The sequence below is a fragment of the Aulostomus chinensis genome, chromosome 17, assembly GCF_037954235.1.
Source record: "Aulostomus chinensis isolate RoL2024-O1b breed Wild chromosome 17, RoL_Achi_v1.0, whole genome shotgun sequence".
In the NCBI taxonomy this organism is placed as follows: domain Eukaryota; kingdom Metazoa; phylum Chordata; class Actinopteri; order Syngnathiformes; family Aulostomidae; genus Aulostomus; species Aulostomus chinensis.
The window spans coordinates 4957183-4979295 of NC_141336.1; the positions used below are offsets into that span (position 1 = coordinate 4957183).

The window sequence follows — 22113 nt, forward strand, 5'->3', positions numbered from 1 at the left end:
TCAACTCTGCTGAGACAGTCAGTTTTAAGTGGAGTGGGAAAATTGGTAGATGCTGTACACTAGGGTTCACCAATCTGGTGATCATGATTGGCTGGTTGATCTTTGAGGCATTTTCAGTAGATCTTCCTTCCTAGCAGGGTCATTCATCTCTTAGGCTCACCAAACACAGGGGTGCACGCAGCCGTCTCAAGGGACTGTCTGAATGACTGCTGCTTCCAACTTAGATTTAACTGTAACTTAAGTACAATAAACTCATCAAAATTATGTCGAAACAACAACATCTTTTAGCTGTTTTGTAAAAGGTATTCTCATTTTCCCCACAATGCTGCACAAGATGTGAAGCGGACAAATTTTAAAATGCTTATTTTCTGAGTTTAGGTTTGTTCAGCTACAGTTTGTTACAGTTTGTTACTGTACAATTTGTAACTCTTCCTTTAAGGCTACATACGTTGTCCCAGCCTAAACACAAAAGAGGAAGAAATCATTTTAAATTGATAAACTTCTCATGAATTACAGTGGGTGGATCTACCCTTGGATGGTGTTTGCTGCCGTACTTGATGCTCTTCCTAGTTGGTGTTGGCCCCTTGAATCTCTTCTACTCTTTCTCCCAGTTGATTGGAATTGTTAAAGAAGATGTACGTGGCTGCATGTCCTTCTCTGATGGGGCTTAAATATTTTGTGTCACTTCTCATTTCGTGTTTACTGTACAAAGGTTCTGCTCATCATTCCAGAGAGAGCAGATGACGCTTTTAGTCTCTTCTATATCGCTCCCCAGCTGTTCTCTATGAACAAACTTACCCGTTTTGCGTCTCCTTCTCTCTCTCTCCCTGAGAATGAGATGTCAGCTTTGGTTAAGCTGAGTTATTTCATTTTGTATGCTACTTAGGTGATAATGCGCTTCCTTCAGCTTGAAGATTTGCTGCAGTGTTTTCCTGCACATTGGGGGCAGTTCAAGGTGTCTGTGGCAAAGCTGCTGAATCAGAAGGATTTGTATTTCCTGCAGTTTTGCCTTTTTATAGAAACTTGGGAAAACTCTGCTTCTGATTTTGTGGGGATCAGCTGAGCTCTTCAAACTACTTTCACTGTAGCTTAAACTCGGGGCGGAATTTCAATCAAATGAACCAATCAGAACATTTAGTCATTAATTCAAAATAATAGTAAAATGTTTTCCCAAAAACCTGTATCATTCTTAGTGTGGTTACGTGTGAGGGAATCTTTATTTTTTTGATCTATTAGTAGCGAAATGTGTTAAAATATTCGATACTGTTCACGCAGTATGCAGCAAGCATTTTTCCTGTTTGATAACGTGCTTTATTTTTGTGCAGGGAAGTTCAGATCTACCTTCCCTGATCCTGAAGTGACTATTAGCGTCTGATCTCTGTTTTACAAAAATTCAGGAAATCAAATTCATTTGTAGCACCACTGATACTGAAGGGGAGCTACGATAAATGTTTCGTTTGCTCGTATATTGTTTGATAAGTTGATAATGTGATGATAGGATATTTCTGCATGACTCTGGGATTCTCTGCTGTATGGTTGAATTCAGTCAGTACACGGTGAGATTTAAATTTAGACCAGGGGGTTTCCAAGAACTTTCCAATAAGTTCCACAGACTGCAGCACTTCAAGCATTTAAGGGAATGATGATCAATTCTGTAGCTATTCAGACTTTGCTGGTGTGTGCGGCTTACAACAATCCTCTCCAGCTAAAGAAGTTTACAGCGAGGCTGTCAGATGTGTTGCGGCGGAAGCGTGGGAGGCAGAGGCTAAATGAAAAGGTAGCAGTGCTCCGACAGCTCTGCGCCATCATGGATCAGAGGCACTGAGGCTGTCAGTCAGGCAGGGAGATCATCCCATAATACACCGGGAGGGTTTCATCTCAGACCTCCCATGGACCTCGCTGCAGTAAACTGAAGCCCAAAGAATCCTAAGACAAACAAGGGCTGCTTGGTTTACCTTTGATCTTCAATGTGTGCTGTGCTTTGGCTGTTCACGTCCCCCGGTTCCTTAAAAAGCAGCTGTCTTTGTTCTTATCCCTCGCTTTTACGGTCTCTTTTTACCTCCATGCTCTCTGAGTCTTTCCCTTTTGGTGTTTCCTCAGCCTACCGTCTCTCCTTTTGCTTTCAATCCTCTTTCCTCCTCTGATCTTCTTTTGCCTTCAATTTGATAAAAACCCAAGCTGCAGTTTTCTGGAGCTACATCCACACTTACACATTTCATTTAACTTTTCTTTTCAAAGAGAATTTTGAAAGAAAAAATATGTTTTTTTTGTGTGTGTGTGTGGGGGGGGGGGGTTGTGGAAAAACTGCTGGATTTCATTTTGGTCTGGACGAGCACAAAAAATCTTTTGAAGCCACGACGTTGCTCCCTGATTGGGTTTCATCAGTCATGACGTTTCCACTGATTCGTCATGCCCCATGTCACATGGCCATTTTCTGAAAGAAAATTGTGACAAACTAATTGCAGACTGACCTTGTTTTCTACGCTCATAAGTATTGTGCTTAGTCGCAAGAGTCCGGCTACTCCAGGCCGTAAAGAGTCAATGAGGTTGTAGTTTCTGAGAAATTGCTAGCGGTTTTATGGGCTGTGATCTACCTCAGTGACGAACCACAGCCACATGTAAAGATGCTGTTTTGTCTGTTCTTCATACCTTGGATTTTCTTGAGCGACGTAACAAGTCTCTGCTCCCTTTTTACACCAGTAAACAGATGCCCAGTGGACAGGAATGTTCGTGAGTTTTCAGGCGTGTAAATTTTGAGATAACAGCTTATTTTCCACATATTGCTAATATACATTTTTAAAGATGAAAACATTAGCGTAGATGCAGACAAGACCACACACTAGGTAGGGGTTCCCAGTCAATTTAAAATATATATCCTGTGGTGACATACAACTAAATTGACTGGGTGCACTATTTATTGTGTGGACTCCTGTTTCTGTCCTGGACCCAGAGTTGCCTTTTTTTTGGGATGTGCCTACTTCTTTACCCTTTTCATCACTGTAGTTGCAGACTATCCATCTATAGAGCTAACATCTGGCTTTGGGATCAGGGTTTAATCAGGATTCACTCCCAGGTCGATTGACCCTACTGTAGACGTCGGGGTTTTGTCGGCTCCAATCAGCTTTGATAGAAACCTAAAACGCAGTAAACTGCCATCACAATTAACACAAGCGGGCAGAGCTTCACTGTCAACAATGTATACCACAGAGGCAATGAAACAGTTTGTTTACTCCAGTGGACTGACATTGTGACGAATGTGATGCACCAAAAAGAATTTGAAAGGCAATTCCTCATCTACTGGAAACAGTAAAGGGAACAAATGTAGTTATTTTGTGGATTTATCTGCATGTAAAACACAAGGGTATGTGCAGGGGAAACGGGGTTTACTGTTCCCTCAGTATCCCTTTCATGCTTGAATGGCTTTAAGCCTTCTCAGCCCTGAGGAGTAACTTACTCTCGTACATCCAGATTAATGCAAACACATCTATTTTGAAAGGTAGTGGCTCTTGTGGTGGTGTTCAGTGGAAAGGACCTTTTTTTGCTGCATTAAATGCATTCTGCTGCTGCAGAGATAGATTTGTCTACTGTCCTCAGCCTTTATTAAATCAACAAGACCAATAGTCCATCAGTCTGAAATTGGTCAAATTCCCCTAAAGGACACATATTTCTTGGGTTGAATTAGAGAACTAACTAAGATGTAACAGACTTTCCTCTGCTCCTGGAACTATCAAGTCCATATTCATTCCCAGCAATAGAGTTTTGAAAGCTAGATTACAACCAGACGAACACGAGAGAGCTTGGAACTTAGACAATCTGGCAAAGTGGGTGTGGAATGCTGGGAGTATAAGTAGTGAGTGGGTGATTAGTAATGGCAACCAGGTGTGGCTGAGAACAGGAAGTGGAAGTGAAACAAGGATGACACAGAGGTTAACAAAATGAAACAAGAAGGGGATAGAGTCCAGAAAATGTCTATTCTCAGTGAGCATATATATATATATATATATATATATATATATATATATATATATATATATATATATATATATATATATATATATATATATATATATATATATATATATATATATATTAGTGGGTGGGTGGCACATGCCAGGTAGACACTGTTTGTTGCTGTGAGTGGAGTGTTGATTTTTTATACCTCTCTGTGCCTGCTTCCGTCCCAGGTGCTGGGGAAGGACCACCCTGATGTGGCCAAGCAGCTGAACAACCTGGCCCTGCTGTGTCAGAACCAGGGCAAGTATGAGGAGGTGGAGTACTACTACATGAGAGCACTGGAGATCTACCAGACCAAACTGGGACCTGACGACCCCAACGTGGCCAAAACCAAGAACAACCTGGTGAGAGGAGGAGGGTGGGCAATCATACTGCAGTTGTTTGGTAATGAATAAAGATTAGTTTCATTCTTCATTAATTAAGCAACATTTTTAGCTTAAACAGCACTATTTTGATCGTACACTGCTGACTTGTGATAAGCAGAATGGTGCATATGAGCCGCTCTCAGATACTAGAACTTCTCATGATAGATGTCATGTCAAAGGCAAAAGAAGTGAAAGAGGATCTTTTTGGAGGAAGCTAAACCTTTTATAAGATACGGAACTAGAAACAAAAATCCTATTCATGTTAAAACATGTTTCCCTTTCTCTCACCACAGTCTTGTTGTGAAAGTCAGTTGCTTCACTTCTCATTGTATTAAAGTAGTTCGGTTCTGTGCTGGTCCTCAAATGAACAGATCAGAGTGCTGCAGCTTTATTGGATCACTTGGCATCAGCAGAGGCTGTTGGTGTCAGCAAAACTACATAATGCTGCTTTAATGTATTTACATGTCATTATAACCGTTAGAAAATGTGAATAAATGTCCATCATGAGCTCCTAAAACCAACACAAATCGAAAAAAACGCAAAACTCAAAACGAAGATCGGTAGACAATACAAGACTGGATTTTTATATATATATATATATATATATATATATATATATATATATATATATATATATATATATATATATATATATATATATATATATAATGTTCCTTTTTTTTTTCTCTTGAAGAGATAAAATGTTCATCGGTTTATCCAGGAGTTTATAGTTAAATGACCATTATATAATTTTGTTTCAGGATGTCTGATAGGGTTATAGTGGTGATATTGGATTCCATCAGTCAACCACTAAACCAGACTCCTCAAACAGAGCACTGCAGGGATGCGGTTGTTCTGCTGGACAACCCAGAAGTTGGCCTCCTCATAGGTTCCCCTCAACAAAAAGCCAATGCTGTTGTTGCACTGGATTTTTGATTTTTGCAGAAAATAAGCTGTTAGGGTGAATTTATGAGATCATTGTCACAGTGAACGACATTTCTATGATTTTTGAATGGTAAGTTCAGTCATTAGAAGTTCAAAACTGAAGGTTTTGAACAAACTACTCTGCGGCCACATGACTTTAACGTCACCACAGATTTTTTTCTTCTCCTGCTTATGGTCTGCTGTTTTTAATACACGTAAAGGCTTTGACATTCATCAGCGTGGTATTTTATTGACTTATTATATTCGGTAGAACAAAATATGTCTGAAGCTTATTAGCTGTATTTTAGGCATTCAAAACCCGTTTTCTCGGAGACGGAGGAACTGAATTTATCCCTGTGTTTTTTGACATTGCTGCCTCTTGACTCCAGAGAACGCCATACGCTTGGAAGGTGTCCTTAAACTAAACTTGAATGAAATCACATACATGAAGGCTGTTCTACATGATACGCTTTGATAACTGGTATTCTTTCTCCTCCGCTCATGGCACGTCCCCTGATTGTCTGGAGCCCCTTGGGAGGCCCCTGAGTTAAACAGTTGTCTGTTTGTTTCAGCATGAATGAAAGAAGAAATTCTCTTTAGTCACTTGTATTTGTCACGAGTGGTTCTCGCAAGAGGCTTCCGTGCCGCCCCGTGTAATCTCATATGTTCCAGCTCAGTAAAGCAATTTATAATCAATTTGGAACTATAAAATGTGCATTAGTGGTGTTACTGGTAGATTTATGAAAGGTTGAAAGGCAAACAATAGATTCTCGCATGGTACAAAGTCCTTCTGACTCTAAACCTCTGGTTCCTCCTTTCTTGGTTCCCACCAGGCGTCCTGTTACTTGAAGCAAGGCAAGTTCAAGCAGGCTGAGACTCTTTACAAAGAAATCCTCACCCGCGCTCACGAGAGGGAGTTCGGCTCAGTCGACGGTAAGAAGTGCAGCATCAACACAAGTGAACATTTTGGATCCTGAGTGACTTGAATGTACAACACAAACAAGCAAGTTTTTCCTTCCTTCACTTATTTAAAGGTTAATATTTTCAGGCTGGTGTTATTGGATTGGTAGAAGACACAGATGTAGTCAGAAATGACCTTTCAGCTGAAAAACATTCTCAAACGTTCTCTCTGGTGTTTATCTGAGTTTATCTTCTTCCTGTTTCCCTCCAGATGAGAACAAACCAATATGGATGCATGCTGAGGAGAGAGAGGAGCAAAGCAAGGTGAAAATCATCAAGTTTTTATGGATCTCACCGTGTCTGATAATAACTGATGACAGTTCAACTTATATTTAGTTGATTTCAGGGTTTGATAATGTTCACATACCCTGTAACTTACTGAACAATCCTGATGCATTCATGGGACACAAAAACATTGAGGCTTGTTTTACACATTTTCTAAAAAAAAAAAAATGTCAGCATCCCTCTTCATCATATAGGGTTCCTCAGGTTTTCATATCACTGTTTAGTTTCCGCTCAGCTCACTTTGAAGCTGGATGGAGGGGATGCCAGATATTATCTCCAGATATGGTCAATGAAAGAGAGAGTTGAGTGGAGTCGGTACCAAGCAGTGGAAAAGTGGCTTCTTTGAACAAAATCGGATAAATTAACTACTTATCACATTAAGATTTTACATCTAATGCGCAAAAAGGACAAAGGAATGTCTTGACCACAGTCCCAGATAACATAATACTCTGCAGATAAGTAACATTGAACTGACCTGTTCTGACAGTTGAATAAGGGAATTAACTTCTCTCAGTGTCTGATTAATTAGCAGATGAAGTTGCAGTAATGAGCATCCAGTTGCAGTGAAGTACCTTACATTCCCAGGTCACAATCACAGTTGTGACAGTTAAGTTGTCTGGAAGAGGAAATTCATGACTGGACCATAATCCCACCACTAATACTACTTCATGTTGACTTTGATGGTATTAAAAACCCTGGGGTTTGGAACTGGGCTCACGTTGAGCTTTAACTGTGTGACTAATTTCACATATTAGATCACTGATGCGCATTTCTTGTCCAGACTTAACTGGAACATGCTTGTGACAAAGTTTTATCTCGCAGGGGAAGCAGAAGGACGGCTCACCATTTGGTGAATATGGAGGCTGGTACAAGGCTTGCAAGGTGGACAGGTCAGTTTGTTTATTGAAACTCTTAAGGTTCCCTGAAAATAGGTAACAGAATTATTTAATTACTTTATTGCAACAATAAGGGAAGACTGATGAGGTCACTTTTACTCACCAGACTTGCTCTTTGTCTAATTAAGTCTAAACTGCATCTAATTAAGACCTTTTTTTTCCTCCTAAATTGTTCCTACTGACTTTGATCCCATGTACATATTCTGATGGGGGTTTTTTGTGACATGACTATTGGTTTAAATGCCATCAAGTGGGAAACAAATAATTACAAGGAGGGAGTGGAATTATAATTCCATCCATTCATCCATTTTCGACCGCTAATCCTGTTAAGGCTCGCCGGGGGGGTGGAGCCTATCCCAGCAGCCTTCAGGTGAGAGGCGGGTTCACCCTGGACAGGTCATCAGTCCATCACAGGGCCAACACATAGAGACAGACAACCACTGGCTCTCCCAGTCACACCTACGGTCAATTTAGAGTCTGGATTAACCTGGTCCCCTCTTGATGTCTTTGGACTGTGGAGGAAGCTGGAGTACCAGAGAGAACCCAGCAGGAACAGGGAGAACATGCAGACTCCACACAGAAAGATCACGTGTCAGAGCCGGGGCTCGAACCCCGAACCTTCTTGCTGTGAGGCAACAGTGCTGACCTCTGCATCACTGTGCTGCCACATTAACATGCCTATCATATTAGACAATTACAAAAAATATTTACATGAAGTATGAAGTACTGATAGTCCGCTGGATTTTTACCCTTTTGCCATTGCAGCCCCACAGTCACCACTACCCTGAAGAACCTGGGTGCCCTCTACAAGCGGCAGGGCAAGTTTGAGGCAGCCGAGACTCTGGAGGAAGCTGCCATGCGCTCCAGAAAGCAGGTGTGGTATTGTGGTGATGAGACTTATACCACAGGACTCCCAGCAGGGTTTCAGACATCCACCACAAGCTGGTGTTAAAGCTGCTGGGAAATAGAGAGATTGTCACTTCACCATGAAGTAGCTCTGCTAAGCCTTTACTGACGATTAAGAACTGCACTGCAGGCAGTATCCAGAATATAGTCGCAGTTTTTACACCAGAGTGCAGATGTACTGCTTTTTGAAGTGTCTGATGGTGTATTACTAATGGAGACTTAACGGTGTCTCCTGTGAGACCCTGCAGCTTTAATCCTGAATTAGGGAGTTAGGCTTTCCTTCTGAATGATCAAGTGAAGCAGCAGCAACACTAATTATTTTATCTGGATGCTGTGGTGCAGCTTTAGTTGCAACAGTAGGGACGGCCTCAGAGTCGATGCCTGTATTTAATCAGATTTAATCAAATAAAAAAAAAACATTTTATTTCCTCTCGTCTCCAGCTGCGGCATATTTGTTCATAATTCTCATGTTATCGTGGGCAGAGGATGTGAAAATTATAAAATATTCTCGTTGATTAATTGTGTAATTGAAACAAATAAAACGCTTCAGAAAGTATTTTCTTTTAAAAATTGGATTTTGTACAAACAGTGTTTCAGTTACCAGTGTACGCGTTTGTCTTGTTTGTCTGTATTTTTCCTTCTTGAATAATTCAACCACCAGCAGGAGTCACAGGAAACATGGAGATGTATCAGGTTGTTCAACTTTGAGTACACCAGAGGCTTCTTGAGCTGCTTGTTTTAAAAAGAGACATCACACTGCTTTTGCTGCAGGAAACCGGATATCAAGATCTGGAAATTCTACCTTGATGACGAAGCCTCTGTGTGGTGGTTTCTTAGATGGTTCGATGCTCTACTTGTCTGGCTGCGTGTTACAAAAACTCTCAGCAAGAAAACAAAATATTTTTTTCTTTCTGAAAATCTGAAACTATTTCTCAGAGCTTCTGTCAGAGAGGAAAAAATTGAGGTTGGCGTCCCACTGTGGTACATGTTGAGGTATCATTCTCAGTCAAATTGATTCAGCTAATGGTACCCATGATACTTTTTTGGGGTATTTTATTTCATTTCAGTCAGTAGAAAAAAAATAAAACTCCTAAGTATTCAGTTTCAATGTTTTGTCATTTATTGAGAAAACTTGATGTGATGCTTCACCTGAGCACAATTAGAGACACTTTAGGGGCAAAACGCACTAGAATGATTTGATTGAAGTAAGCCTTTAACACAAAAACTCCACGTGTTGCACCTGGCAGTACCTGCTCTCAATGAAACTAATACACTCCTCAGTGTTGGAAAAGGAAGGGAAGGGAGACATACGGGATTTCTGCAGATGGCTTTTCCAGACCAACATGCTCTCTAAAAATGTAAAAGTCAATTAAACTCTCGTCACATTGACACTGATAAATAGTGGCCGTCTGCCAAATCAGTGGTAAAATATTGGCCTATCAAAATCCATCATGATGCGTCCATACTCTGTGAAACAGGTGCCAAACCTGTTTGTGTTAGCACTGATGTTAGCATGTATGGCCTAAACCAGCTTCATCATCCCCACCATCAGCTGGTGGAAGTCTATAGCTTTAATTAGTGTGTGTGTGTGTGTGTGTGTGTGTGTGTGTGTTGCTTGTACTGCTAGTCATAGAGTCTGTAATTGGATTTATTGAAGTGGCATTTATTGCTGACTGGCGTGTGTGCGTGTGTGCGTGTGTGTGTGTGTGTGTGTGTGTGTGTGTGTGTGTGCGCGCGCGCGCATGTGTGCGTGTCAGGGTCTGGACAATGTGCATAAGCAGCGCGTGGCCGAGGTCTTGAGCGAGCCAGAGGCCCGTGAGAAGCAACGAAGCCGCGAGAGTTTGACCTCTGACACGGTGAAGTACGAGAGCGGGCCTGACGGTGGCGAGGAAGTGAGTATGAGCGTGGAGTGGAATGGGGTAAGTACAGTACACAGCCCTCGACACGTTACTCAGAGTCTTCAAACAGGACACACAGACACGAAGTTTGAATCTTTCTGGATAGAAGCTGCAGTGAAAGTTATCAGTAAACGCTCATGAATGTACTACTGTTCATCTACTGTCAGCACGATACAACTTCTGGAAATCCGCTTTTTCTCCATCCTCCCCCGAGCCAGACAAGATGATGGATCCTCTTCTCTGTGCTGCATTAGGGGCTGAGACCCTCAGAGACCTGCTGACTGGTAGTTAGCTCAGCACAGTTAATGGTAGTGGATGGGATGTGTTTGTGTGCCTCTGTAAAAAATGAATCAGACTTTTCTTCAAAACAGTCCAAATCTGCTGCATCCAACTTTGAATTTCATCTTGGATTGAAATGTAGTAAAGAACACAACAGTGCAGAAGTAACTACATGATGTCAGCTGGTTAAGAATAGCCTTTGTCTGAAAGGAGTTTGATTTGATCAGGCACAGTAAGTCTGACGTGGCGAGGTTTTTGTGGTATCACGCCACATGCCGCGATCCTTTTACCTTGGAACTCGGAGGCCGACATCACACCTGAGTTAAATGCCAAATGTGAAAACAACAACAACCCCAAAACATCACTATGCTGACGTCCCAGCCGTTCACCATACCAGCTAATATCAGCCTATGCTGAATTTTCCTCGTCCAGAGCTTGCAGCGACATATCTGTTGACAGAAGATGACAGTACGGTATGTTCCTCTGAATTAATGTGACACCATCAAGAGAACTTTGTTAGTTTGACTCTGAGGATCGACAGAGTCACTCATTAAACGGTCATTAGTGGCTTCTGTCGAGAAAGATACAGCGGCTGTTCCCTCATTTCTCATTGAACTCCTCTGGTTAGGAAGGTCTCACATGGACAGAGTGTGAATACTGTTTTGTACAGGGCTGACAATGCTGATTGACTGTCAGAATCTCCCTCCTCCTGTAGCTCCTTCGTAGCATAGAAGCTATCACTGCTGTGATTAGTAAGATCAAGAGAAATCTCTGTCATTAGATCTCTGTGCTTCAGTATGTTTTACAGTTACGTAACAAACACACCCCTAACCCTTTTCCTCTAAACTCTTCCTTTGAAGCAGTGTTAACTAACTCTTAAGAAGGCTTTCACAGCGATTAAAAACTTGCTTGTTTAACATTTTGACACCAGCTATCTAACTCCCTCTGCAACTGAGTACCTGCAGTATTTCCTCCACCGCTAATGACTGCAGTGGCACAACATGTAGATGTAGGATCCCCCTCTTATTTCTAGCAGGCTGCTGCTGCTGCTGCTGCTGCTGCTGCTGCTGCCGCCCAGAGCTGGCCTGCTCACATAGCAACAGTAGTCATAGCACCCTGAACAACCAATCAGCATCTCCTGCGAGTCCCCTGTCTGCTGGGTTGTGACTCCGGGAGGTTTGGTGTCTATTCACTGTGTCCTGTCAGCCAGTTATAAATGTACAGCCTCCCTCAGAGAATCTCACATCACCAGCTGATCTCTGGGCACATTTATTGCTGGAAAGGAGCCTGTTTGTGTGGAGAAGTACGTGTTCATAGGAGATTTTTGCCTTCCAAGGTGTTTTTATTTAGCAGTAAATGAAGTGGCAGGTAAAATGTCCCCAGAAAGTCAACATTTCTTTGGAAAGAGTGTTATCACTGTGTTTACCTTCCCATCACACCTGCCTGTCAGAAATCACCTCCTCCACTACAGCGCTCCCCTCAGCCAGGTCTTCTTTCCAGTATCAATAATTCCTCTGACACATCAGTGTGTTCATCTGACTCAACATGGGCTCTGTACTGTACTCCTTCTTTGTCCTCAGGACGCTTGGTTGGTGTTTGATCTGTGTCCACAGTGCTTGTGTGTGTGCATGTGTCTCTTTTCCCTTAATTTGATGAACTTCCACCTGAGAATGTCAAATGTGACCTGGTTGATTGTGATCCTTTCCTTCGCCTGCAGTGTCAACATGCTTGCAGCCAGACAGGAAGTAAAAATGTGAATACGCACCCGATGTTGGCATTTAAATCAGCAGATATTGGTATTTATTTAGTATGTAGGCCTGAAGTTTTTTGTTTGTTTGTTTTAAACAATGTAGTAATTATGATTTACGGACTTTTCCATGTTGTGGTACTCAAGAAATACATTACTTTTTTCAAAGAGATGCAATTTAATTTAGATTGTACTTGGAAATGTGAATACCCTGTAAACAGATAACCTTACTGGTAACTGTCAGCTCATGGCCATGATGGCAGCATTGGAATCCATCATGTTTTTTCCACTTGACATCCATAACGGTATCAGTCAGGGCCCGACAGCCATGGGACTTTTAGGGACTTAGAAATATGTACAACCAATTAAAAGAATGTATAGAACAGATTAACCTGACACAGGAGCACAGCTCACTCTACTGGACAAACGATGCAAGGCCAGCATTTCTAAATTTAACCAGGCGTCTTTGCCTGCTTCAAAAAAGCTGATTATTTACTAAAACAAGCAGTGCCAATACTGTTATTGATATGTTAATGAATTTGTCTCCATGGAAAAAAAAAATCCAATATCATGCTTCCCTCAAATGTTTTGATGAAATCCTCAAAGTGAGATACTCAGTAGCTGTCTGGCTGCTCTCATGCTTCTGCTACCTGCATGTACCTGTGTTCAACAGTTCCCCCGGGTCTACTTGATGTACGCGTGTTAACCATCCTCCAGACACGGTATCTCTTCAACATTTGGAACGCTTCAGATGCACCCCCTAGTGGCAAAGACTGTGAATTACACTGTTATCGACAGTTTACCGCACTTGAGATTTCCAGCCTGTCAGTGTGACCTTATCATCGTACGCCACCCTCTGATGGGATACCTTGAAGAAAAGTCTTTTTTTTTGTGGCCTTTGCCAAACCCAAACGAATACCATCGCTACCTCTGGAGATGTTGACATTCAGGCCCGTTCAGGCATGCGCCCTACCCAGTCGGTCTGAGCCTACATTTTCAGTGGCATATCTTGTCTGATTTTTACTTCTCTGACTTCTGTCTATGGTGAGAAAGTGAGGTGTTGCCCAAAGCTTGAAGACTCCTCAACATGACCTTACACTTGTTCATCTTTATTGAAATCAAACCACAGGTCATACTAAAGTAAAGTATTCTGATTCTGAATTTTATATCTATAAGAAATTGACTGAATTATGAAGTTCATCTTACATTTATATCCAATGTAGGCGTCCAGAAAGTAAACTCGAAATAATGTGGGGGGGGGGTCAATTGGATGCGATGTTTCAGGCTTCGTCCACAAAGAGCCCCTGCACCATCTCAGGCTTTGAAAAGCTGTGTACTGAATAATTAGCCTGCCATTAGAAGAACCAAGTATACTTCAAGGTTCATAGACTCGAACAGCTGCTGCGCCCCAAAATGGATATTTAGAATCATGGATATGAGAAGTATTTAATTTCATGCCTAAGTGGTTTGAAATCTAAACCTGCCTCAGTCAGTACTAAACAGATTTGATAGAGGTTTGCGTTTTGCCTCAGTCACTTTCCACTGGAAGTTTTTTGTGTCCTGATGTGATGAGAGCTTTTATTAGATTTCCACCTTCACACCTGCAGCAGGAAGGCAGGAGGAGGGAAGAGAGCAGAGACAGAAACTCGCCCTCTCCGTCCTGCTTCTTTTTGACTGCTCTCTGCCCTCAAAGTATCAAAGAGAGCCTCTGCCTCTCGTGCCTGTGACAGGTGCGTCAGAGGAAGGAGCACTTTAGAAACTATGAGAGAAACTTCCTCTTACATATTCATTAATACATCAAGGTTTCTGTCTCAGCAGTTCTTGATCAGCCATGATGGCGGAATCCGAACAGTTCCTCTTGTAGACAAACACAGAGACTGGCTGGACTTCTCTCTGCTAGATCAGCCACCTCTTTTTCTGGTTTCGTTTGTTTTGGGGGGTTTGGAACCTACCAAGTCAGTGGTCGAGACTCAGGGCCATCTGGACTGGACTGTGGAAAAAGACTTGCAAAAGTATGACAACCACGTGTTGTTGTTTTTTTCCGTTGGCCAGAAGCTGTTTTAGGTTGGAAGAGATGAAGAAAAGAAATGTTATTGTAGTTTTCTGGAATCCTGGACAGATTCAACATCATTCCTCTGTCTCAACTCACAAAAAAAAGAGAGAATTTCATCATGCGAGAGCCTGGTTTACTACTTCCGTTCACTTACCCAGTGTAGACGTATATTGGACTACAATAGTTACCCACGTACTATCAAATGAATGTCATTTGCCATATATGTCTTTCAGTCAGAATCATTTATGTTATAAAGAAATGGGACATGACACGGTTGTCCTTTCATTGTGCCGTCCCACTTCTCATCATCATTCCTGTGAATGAAGTGCAGGACTGTATAATTATCCAGATGTCATTGCAGTAAATGCTTCAATCTAAAATTAAAGTTTTCTCCAGTCTGGCCCACTTTTAGCATTTCGTGTCAGTTGTGTGTTGTATTCCATCCAATCAGAGCCCAAGATGTCCTGAGAGTTTATTGAGTGTTAATCCGAAGCAGATAGAGCAGCTCAGGTGGACATTGCCAACTCTGAGGGACCTAAACAGCCACTCTCTGACTCTGCCGTTGCAGTAATGGTGGCAGATGTCAGAGTTGTTGAAGAAATACTGTGTCTGGTTCATGAAGCCTGTTGACAACCGCCGCCAAAATCATTTATCCTCCACTTCTTCTTCCCTATTCCTCGTCCTTGTTCTTTTAATTTCAACCTCTAAATCTCACCTCCATGTCTCTTTTTCACGGTTTGTATTTCCTCTTTCTCTCTTCCTGCTCCCATCTGACTGGCAGGCATAACTCCAGATGCCTTGTAATGGTTCTAAAAACTTGTCTTCTGCGTGACGGATGCCTCGCCTCAACCCCCTCAGCTTTGCTGTTTTCTTCATCTCCCTCTCTCTCTTTCTCTCCCTCCTCCGCCACCTTGGTGCTCTGGTGGGATTCCTCTTGCCGGGTCAAACCGGAGCAATAATGTTGCTTTCTTTGCTGTGTGGTTGGGAACACGGGCTGGGTCGAAACCTTGTGCTTTCTTCTCATCTTGAAGCAATGTGCTTGCTGTGGGTGGGAGACGACCGGGGAACATTAAACCTGTTCTTCCTGCTGTCCTCTAACATTAGCCTGAGCTTCTCCTCTTCCTCCCTGTCTGCCACCCTCTTTAAACGGTACGCCCATGTTGGCTGTAGAACCCTGTAGTAGGAGCTGTGTGGAGAGACCAACTCTGCTCCCCCCTTTCCTTTATCAGCTTTGTCCTCTCTGGCCTGCTCTCCAGAAATACCCTCTGCTTGGCTTCAAAGTTATTTGCTTTGTCTGAGTTCAGCTCTGTAAAAATGTGAAAATCCCAGAAGCAGCTAAGAATTCAAACAGTTTGACCTCTAAGAAAAAAGTCCCCCCAAAAAAAAACAACAAAAAACATTATGTAATTATTTAAAATCGGCCGTTTTTGAAGCTTTCACGCGATGGCCCTGACACACCCACAGCGACACATTCAGTCTGGAGACAGAGGACAATTCAAAAACTCTGCAGCTGTTAGTGAAATGTAAACTGGGATGATGCCCGATAAATGCTGTTACAATAAAAGTCCAAATGCAGCTTTCAGACAAGTAAACACAATATCCAGACAATAAAATGAAATGCAAGATCAAGGACTGAAACCCGTAGTGGAGCTGGCCAGGAATGAGTCCTAAAACCCAGAAGTACCTTGGCGTCGTTGAGCATCTGGTTCCCTCGTGTCTGAGTCAGTGAGTTTTTGATTAAATGTCTGAAATAAGGTCTTTGCGTAACACAAGCTGAGGATGTTTTAGAGTTGTGTTCTTTGCCACAACATATGTCAGTAGGTACTGCACTTGTGAATTTTCAAGCTTTTCATCATTTAAAAAAGGTGGTTGATTATGAGCGGCTCAATGAGACTCCAGAGGTTGTGGCATTAAATGTCAACACACTGACGACAGAAAAAGTCTGAAGCTAAATCATGCGTCCGCGGGGCTCCTTTACAGCCTAATGTTCGCCCCATCCTTCCAACGATTGCATTTACATTTTAAAAAAAAAAATCATAGAAGCGGTGTTCATCCCATGAAGATGATCTTGCTGAACAAACCCAGCAAATCTCATTCATGTCCGCCTCAGAGTTTATTTTCCAATCCAAAATCCAATGTAACGAGCTTTGGTTGGACTACTACAATATCCTGTTGGACTACAAAAATATCTCATGCCTTTGGCGCTCTATAATGCAACAGAAAAAATGGTGTTGAAAATGTGATTCATCTTCATGTACATTCATTTAATTACAATATTAAAAATGTAGGTTTGGAGCTCGTCCCCGTCACACAGGATCGGCAACAGAATATCTTCAGGATTAGGATTGATGTCAGTAGGAGATGCCATCCCAGGAATCCCAATATTCTGGCATTTTGTAGACAAACGAGATTGTAGAAGAATGGAGATGATAATAAGAAGCACGTTGACAGCTATTAAAGTATTAATATTTGTTAGTGTCTGTAATAAAGCTAGCTTTACTACAATTTGAGCATTTGCCTTGTGGGGTGAATTTATGGACCAGAACTGATCAGTTTGATTCCAGCAGATCAGGATAGAAAGAGTTACTAGTCAAACGTTTCATTCGCAGCGCGTCGTTCACTGAGTTTGTCTGAATTAAGCTCACGATTAATGCACAAGGAGGTCAGACTATCAAGAATCTGCTCGCTACAGTACCAAACCCACAACATGTGATTGGACTGGAAAAAGCAACCTGCTGATGTCGTCATCATCATCACACGATCAACTCTTCTGATATCACCTCGCCTCTCCGCCCTCCACCTCGATAGTTCATCATGGTCTCATTAGTGGTGATTGACGTCTCGTAGTGAGTGAAGCTGTAAATAACATCCGTGTAGCTCATCAGCATGATCGTGACGCACCAAGAGTACACGCAGCTGCTTGTAGATCTCTGCTCTGAAATTACTCATTCGTGTGTCACTCCTTCGCTCATCTGTTGTGACCGACAAGTGGTGTGATGTCATCGGGAGGACATGTTAGGATGACAGGCTCCGCGCGCTGTGACACGTCCAGCAGGAATAAATATGGAGCGCAAGGGACGTTTAGAGAGTTTTCAGGAGGTTTGATATGGAGCCCCACCATTGTGCATCCAGCCTGTTCCACCTTCTGTATATGACTGTGTATATAGACGTCAGGGTGGGGGGTGGGAGCGGGGTGGGCTGTGAACAAACCATGTTGCATTTGTTGGAAATGTTTGAACTGAATTAGCCTCCTCATCTCTGCTACTAATCTCCTGCGTGATCTTTCCTGTTTGTGCATCTTACAGTTGTTTGTCTTTCTTAACTTCTAATAAAACTTCGACTCTTTACTCACACGAACCTGCGTCTGCCGCCTCTTTGAGTCTTCCTTCTTTCTTCTGTGTGTGCTTTCTTAACATTAATGCCTCTCACCAGCGACACGCCAAAACCGTCCAAAACTATTTGAATGACTAGAAGTAAAGCAGCCAGGAAGACAAGTGGAAGTTTGGAGAACATCAACATCAGCCTGACCTCCTTCAGCGCTTTCACGACCCAGCATTTAGTAAAGCAGTACTTCACCCAGAATAGAGTTTTTTTGGTCTATCAGGTCCTCACAAACATTTATTTTAAGCTCTCAAAACATTTTTCCTTCCGGCATTACTTCATCGTGACTCTAGGATGCAGAAAGAGCCAGCCACGTGCATTTTGCCAGAAGCTGATGCCGTTCGTTTGCCACCAAATACAAACCAAATGCATCTTTTTACAAACTCTGGGGCATATTGAAGTATACCAGATTCTGCACGATTGTGGACTAGTACGAGTGTGTTGGTTCAACTGAATGGACCAACCTGTCACACCACAGGCTATAGTTTGTTACTTTTTAGCACGAATCAAAGTGTGTGGGTCACTGAGCACACAGCTTGATCATGAAGATGTGGATTATCCCAGCTCACCAGTCTGTAAACAGATGTTTTTGGTCACCTTTCCTGTTCTAGCTGTGTGATGGACAACAGTTATGCAAGTGTTCATCTCAGTCAATGAGAACCTGATCCAAGCATGAGGCTACATTTTACAAATTAGCTTCAGCTTTTGTAGCACAACCTTGAATAGTAGTCTGTCACAAATAAGCTTTGCTATTGAGTTAACCAATCATATCCAAGCACATTTTCAATGCAAATAAATGAGGGTAGTCAAGTATCAGTTGAGCCATTGTCAAAAATCTCCATCCAGTGGATTGTGAGGCGAGAGTTTCAGGATGTGAATCAGTACTTCCAGACAGCTGCTGTCAAGCCAGAGGTCTCGGTCTTTCATTTTTTTGATCCCTTCACTGGATTTGATTGTAAATTACCAGAAAAAAAAACATCTCATGTTCATGCAAAGATCATTGATTTAAATGTGTACATAGCTGAAACTCGAGCCTGTAGTGGAAGAAGAAAAGGCGTGAACAAAGAGCGGTCAAGCAGTTTTGACTGTATGAGAGGACGGCAATGCTCAGCATTCAGGCACACAGAGTGGCTCTCCCTTTGGCCATATTTCACGTTTACAGAAGTAAAGTTACAGAACGCCGTTTGCAACAGGCCGCACAGTCCGTTTCTCTCAGCTTCATAAATACAGAATGCTTGTTTTTTGAGGGAGCGCACTTTTATTTCAGAGGGTTGATTCACTAAAACAAAAACAGCTCGTTTAAAGCTCCGCTAGTCGCACAGAGACGGATTCCCTCAGCCGTGAACATCGTCTGCATCTCTGCATTGTGTTCGCACATGAGATTGTGAGAACTCGTTTTTGATTGTGTTGCATTTGAGTGTCTGTGTATCAGTGTTTGACCAATATGGGTGATGCAGTACATAATAATTCTATATTATCTGGACAGTATTTGGAACCTAAAGGAATATTTGGTTTTTCAACTATTTCTCTATTTTTGGGTCAGAATGATGACAGGCACCAATATTATTTGAGTTCTTAAACTGACAGAGAGCGCTATGCTACTATGCAAACAGCTAGTTTTGCTTTACCAAACATCGGAGTTATACCTCTCACTGAGGTCGGGGGATTTCTGAACACCGGGCGGTTGCAGTGACGGCCACTAACAAAGCCACGGCCACTAACAAAGCCACGCCCCTGTGACAAGACACGCCTCACCCAGTGAAACAAAGTAGTTCAGACAGACGAATGAACTCCAGATTGTGCTTGTTTTTAACTGATGAATATTTCCTTAGCACCAAAGGTGAAGGAATTTTCCTCTGTTCTTCTGTTTAAGTTATTACCCCTACAAGACTCTTTCAGTTTAGGAACAATTCAAACAATTTTGGTCTCCATCAGCCCTTCTGATAAATGATAAATGTGGTCCGGGTTGAAAAATACCTGGATTTTCCCTTTTAAAGCAGCTAAAGTTGAAGTGGTCAAGAAATTCCATGAAATCCCAAAATTGACATAAATGTACAGATGTGCACCCATTGAGCTTCTCACTGGGATCTCTTATTTTTGAGTGTGCGTGACGCTATTGAGGGATAGACCAACATTGTAGGTTTTGGTCTTTCCATAGTTTTTCTTTAGAAAAAGAAAAGTACAACCAGTCTGTTCACTGGAAACTAAATTGCACTTATTAAGCTTCACAAAATGTCCAAAATGACACCAACATGAGCAGTCATACGCTCCTCGGTGTCTTTATAACGCACATCTTGGATCGTTTGCTGGTGTTGACCAAGTTTAAACTCGGTTTAACAGATTAGAAACTGAGTGACATGCAGAATCTGCTTCAGGTGACATGTTTTAGCTTTGGTGGAACACTAATCCACAGGCGGTGGTTTCTCTTGTTGACTATCTGCATGTTGGAATAATTATGAGTGTGTGTGTGTGTGTGTGTGTGTGTGTGTGTGTGTGTGTGAGAGAGAGAGAGGAGAGAGTAACCTTTTGACGTCTCCCATCAGGACGGCTCTGGCTCCCTGAAGAGGAGCGGCTCCTTCAGTAAACTGCGTGCATCGATCCGCCGCAGCAGCGAGAAACTCGTCCGCAAGCTGAAAGGCGGTGGGTCGTCACGAGACAGTGAGCCCAAAAACCCCGGGTAACTATCCCCAAACCCCCACCCACCCCACGCCAAGACACTCAACTGACCACGGTGACTCCTTTTTTACTGCGGAGGAAGGAGCTGGCCCTCCAGCACTTAGCACGATGATGGTTGGCATACTAACCAAAAACAAAAGGGATAGCTCTACTTTGCTGGTGGTGAAGTGGCTCTGAGGCTGTTTGCACATGAAATGATCTTTCTTTCTTTCTCCCACTGGCACAAACACATTTTTCTCCTATTGCATACTTTACCTCACTGTGCTGCATCGTATTTCTAGGTTTTGGTTTGGCTGTCAGAGAGGGTTTTATGACCAGAAAAATATCCAAATGCTTTAGAAGGGACGTATCGGGCCAATCCAGACATTTTTCAAGGTGTTGCATTGGGCGGGAAATAGAACCGGCCTGCTGTCTTGTTTTGCAACACCTCGGTTCAGTCCAGAATCATGAAGGTGTTGTAAATGGACACAGACACTCACCTCCAGGTTAGGGGAGAGAAGGTGAGGATTCACACGCATCATCAGACAACTGTCGCTGCTTTAAACAGCGAGTGACTCTGTAACCACCGGCATCAAAGTCCAGATCTGCTGAACAGGAAAATGGAACCGATTTATCGAGCAGAATCACTATGCATTCCTTCTAATGTGCACGCGGATGAACAAAAGGGAAACACTCTGAACCCTCAGAGAGGGCTTTATGTACAGCCAGCCCTACCTGAGTCCTCCTGACTCATAGCAGAGAAAACCTGCTCCACTCTCACCTGGCACCAGACCATGGCAATGATGGAAGGTTGTCCTTCATACGGGGGTCCACCTGCCGCTTTGTCGCTAGTCCTCGAGTCCTCAAAAAGTCTCAGAGAAGCAGCCCTGTGATGTTGGCAGGACTCGGTGCTCCGACACCTCTCTGCTCAAAGCAAGGAGAGAATGGTTGACAGTGTCGTCATGGTGACAGACAGACTACTGATATGTTTTTAGTGTTTTATTTGGTGCTGGTCACTGATGGTTACTGAGGAAACACGGCTCCAACCTTTGTTAATGTTTTAAGGTTTAGTCTCAGTCTTTATCTTTGTGAAACCACTGCTGCCACTGTTCCTCCCAGCAGGAGCCCAGCGCAGTGACCAGGCCTCCGTCTGGCACTGGGCGTCACTGGCATCATACCCTTCATGCCCTTTCCTAAAGCCTTGCTGCTGCCGACCACATCTACTCACGTGCCTTGCATATTTAAGTCCTTCTTCACCTTTATTTGGTTGTCAGAAGACATATTTAGGGCTTTCCCTCTGTAGGGCAACATCTGGTCCACCTTCAGGTGCAATAAGTTTCCCTGCTTGACCGAAAAACTTCTAAAGGGAATGAAATTTTAACGAACCTTGTAAAATGCTCCCACGTGGTAGGACACTTAAACTCAGTCCTCTCAAGGCCGTACAGTCGTCGTGATTTCACTGTTGGGGTAAACAAACCTAAAGCGCATAAAACTAAAGGCATCACCAGAAGCTGTGCAGCCAGCAGTGCAGGAACAGAATGGTTTCAATGCAATGGGAAAACACGCAACTATTCCTCACCCGCTGTGATGGCTGACGTGTACACAAACATCTGCAAGGAGACACAAACTACTAATGTCTGCTTTTGAAATGCCTCTCTGCTTGTTGTGCATGTGGTTCACTCACAGTTACATCTATTTATTGCAGTTTCTGGCTTTGGGCTATTTATTTCATTTGAGTTTGAAATATAGT

General features: G+C 42.6%; 1 protein-coding gene across 6 annotated transcripts in view; it reads left to right on the forward strand.

The window, feature by feature from the left end:
* klc1a (kinesin light chain 1a) overlaps positions 1-22113 on the forward strand; it is a 56123-nt gene that overhangs the window by 24787 nt on the left and 9223 nt on the right. For 3 of the 6 annotated variants that reach the window (XM_086181783.1, XM_086181784.1, XM_086181785.1), the window contains exons 8-14: positions 4185-4358; positions 6137-6236; positions 6475-6527; positions 7371-7438; positions 8210-8318; positions 10108-10269; positions 20252-20385. In XM_086181783.1, the coding sequence (XP_086037909.1) occupies positions 4185-4358; positions 6137-6236; positions 6475-6527; positions 7371-7438; positions 8210-8318; positions 10108-10269; positions 20252-20385 (800 nt within the window). The other 3 variants (XM_086181787.1, XM_086181788.1, XM_086181786.1) reach the window with 3 other exon arrangements.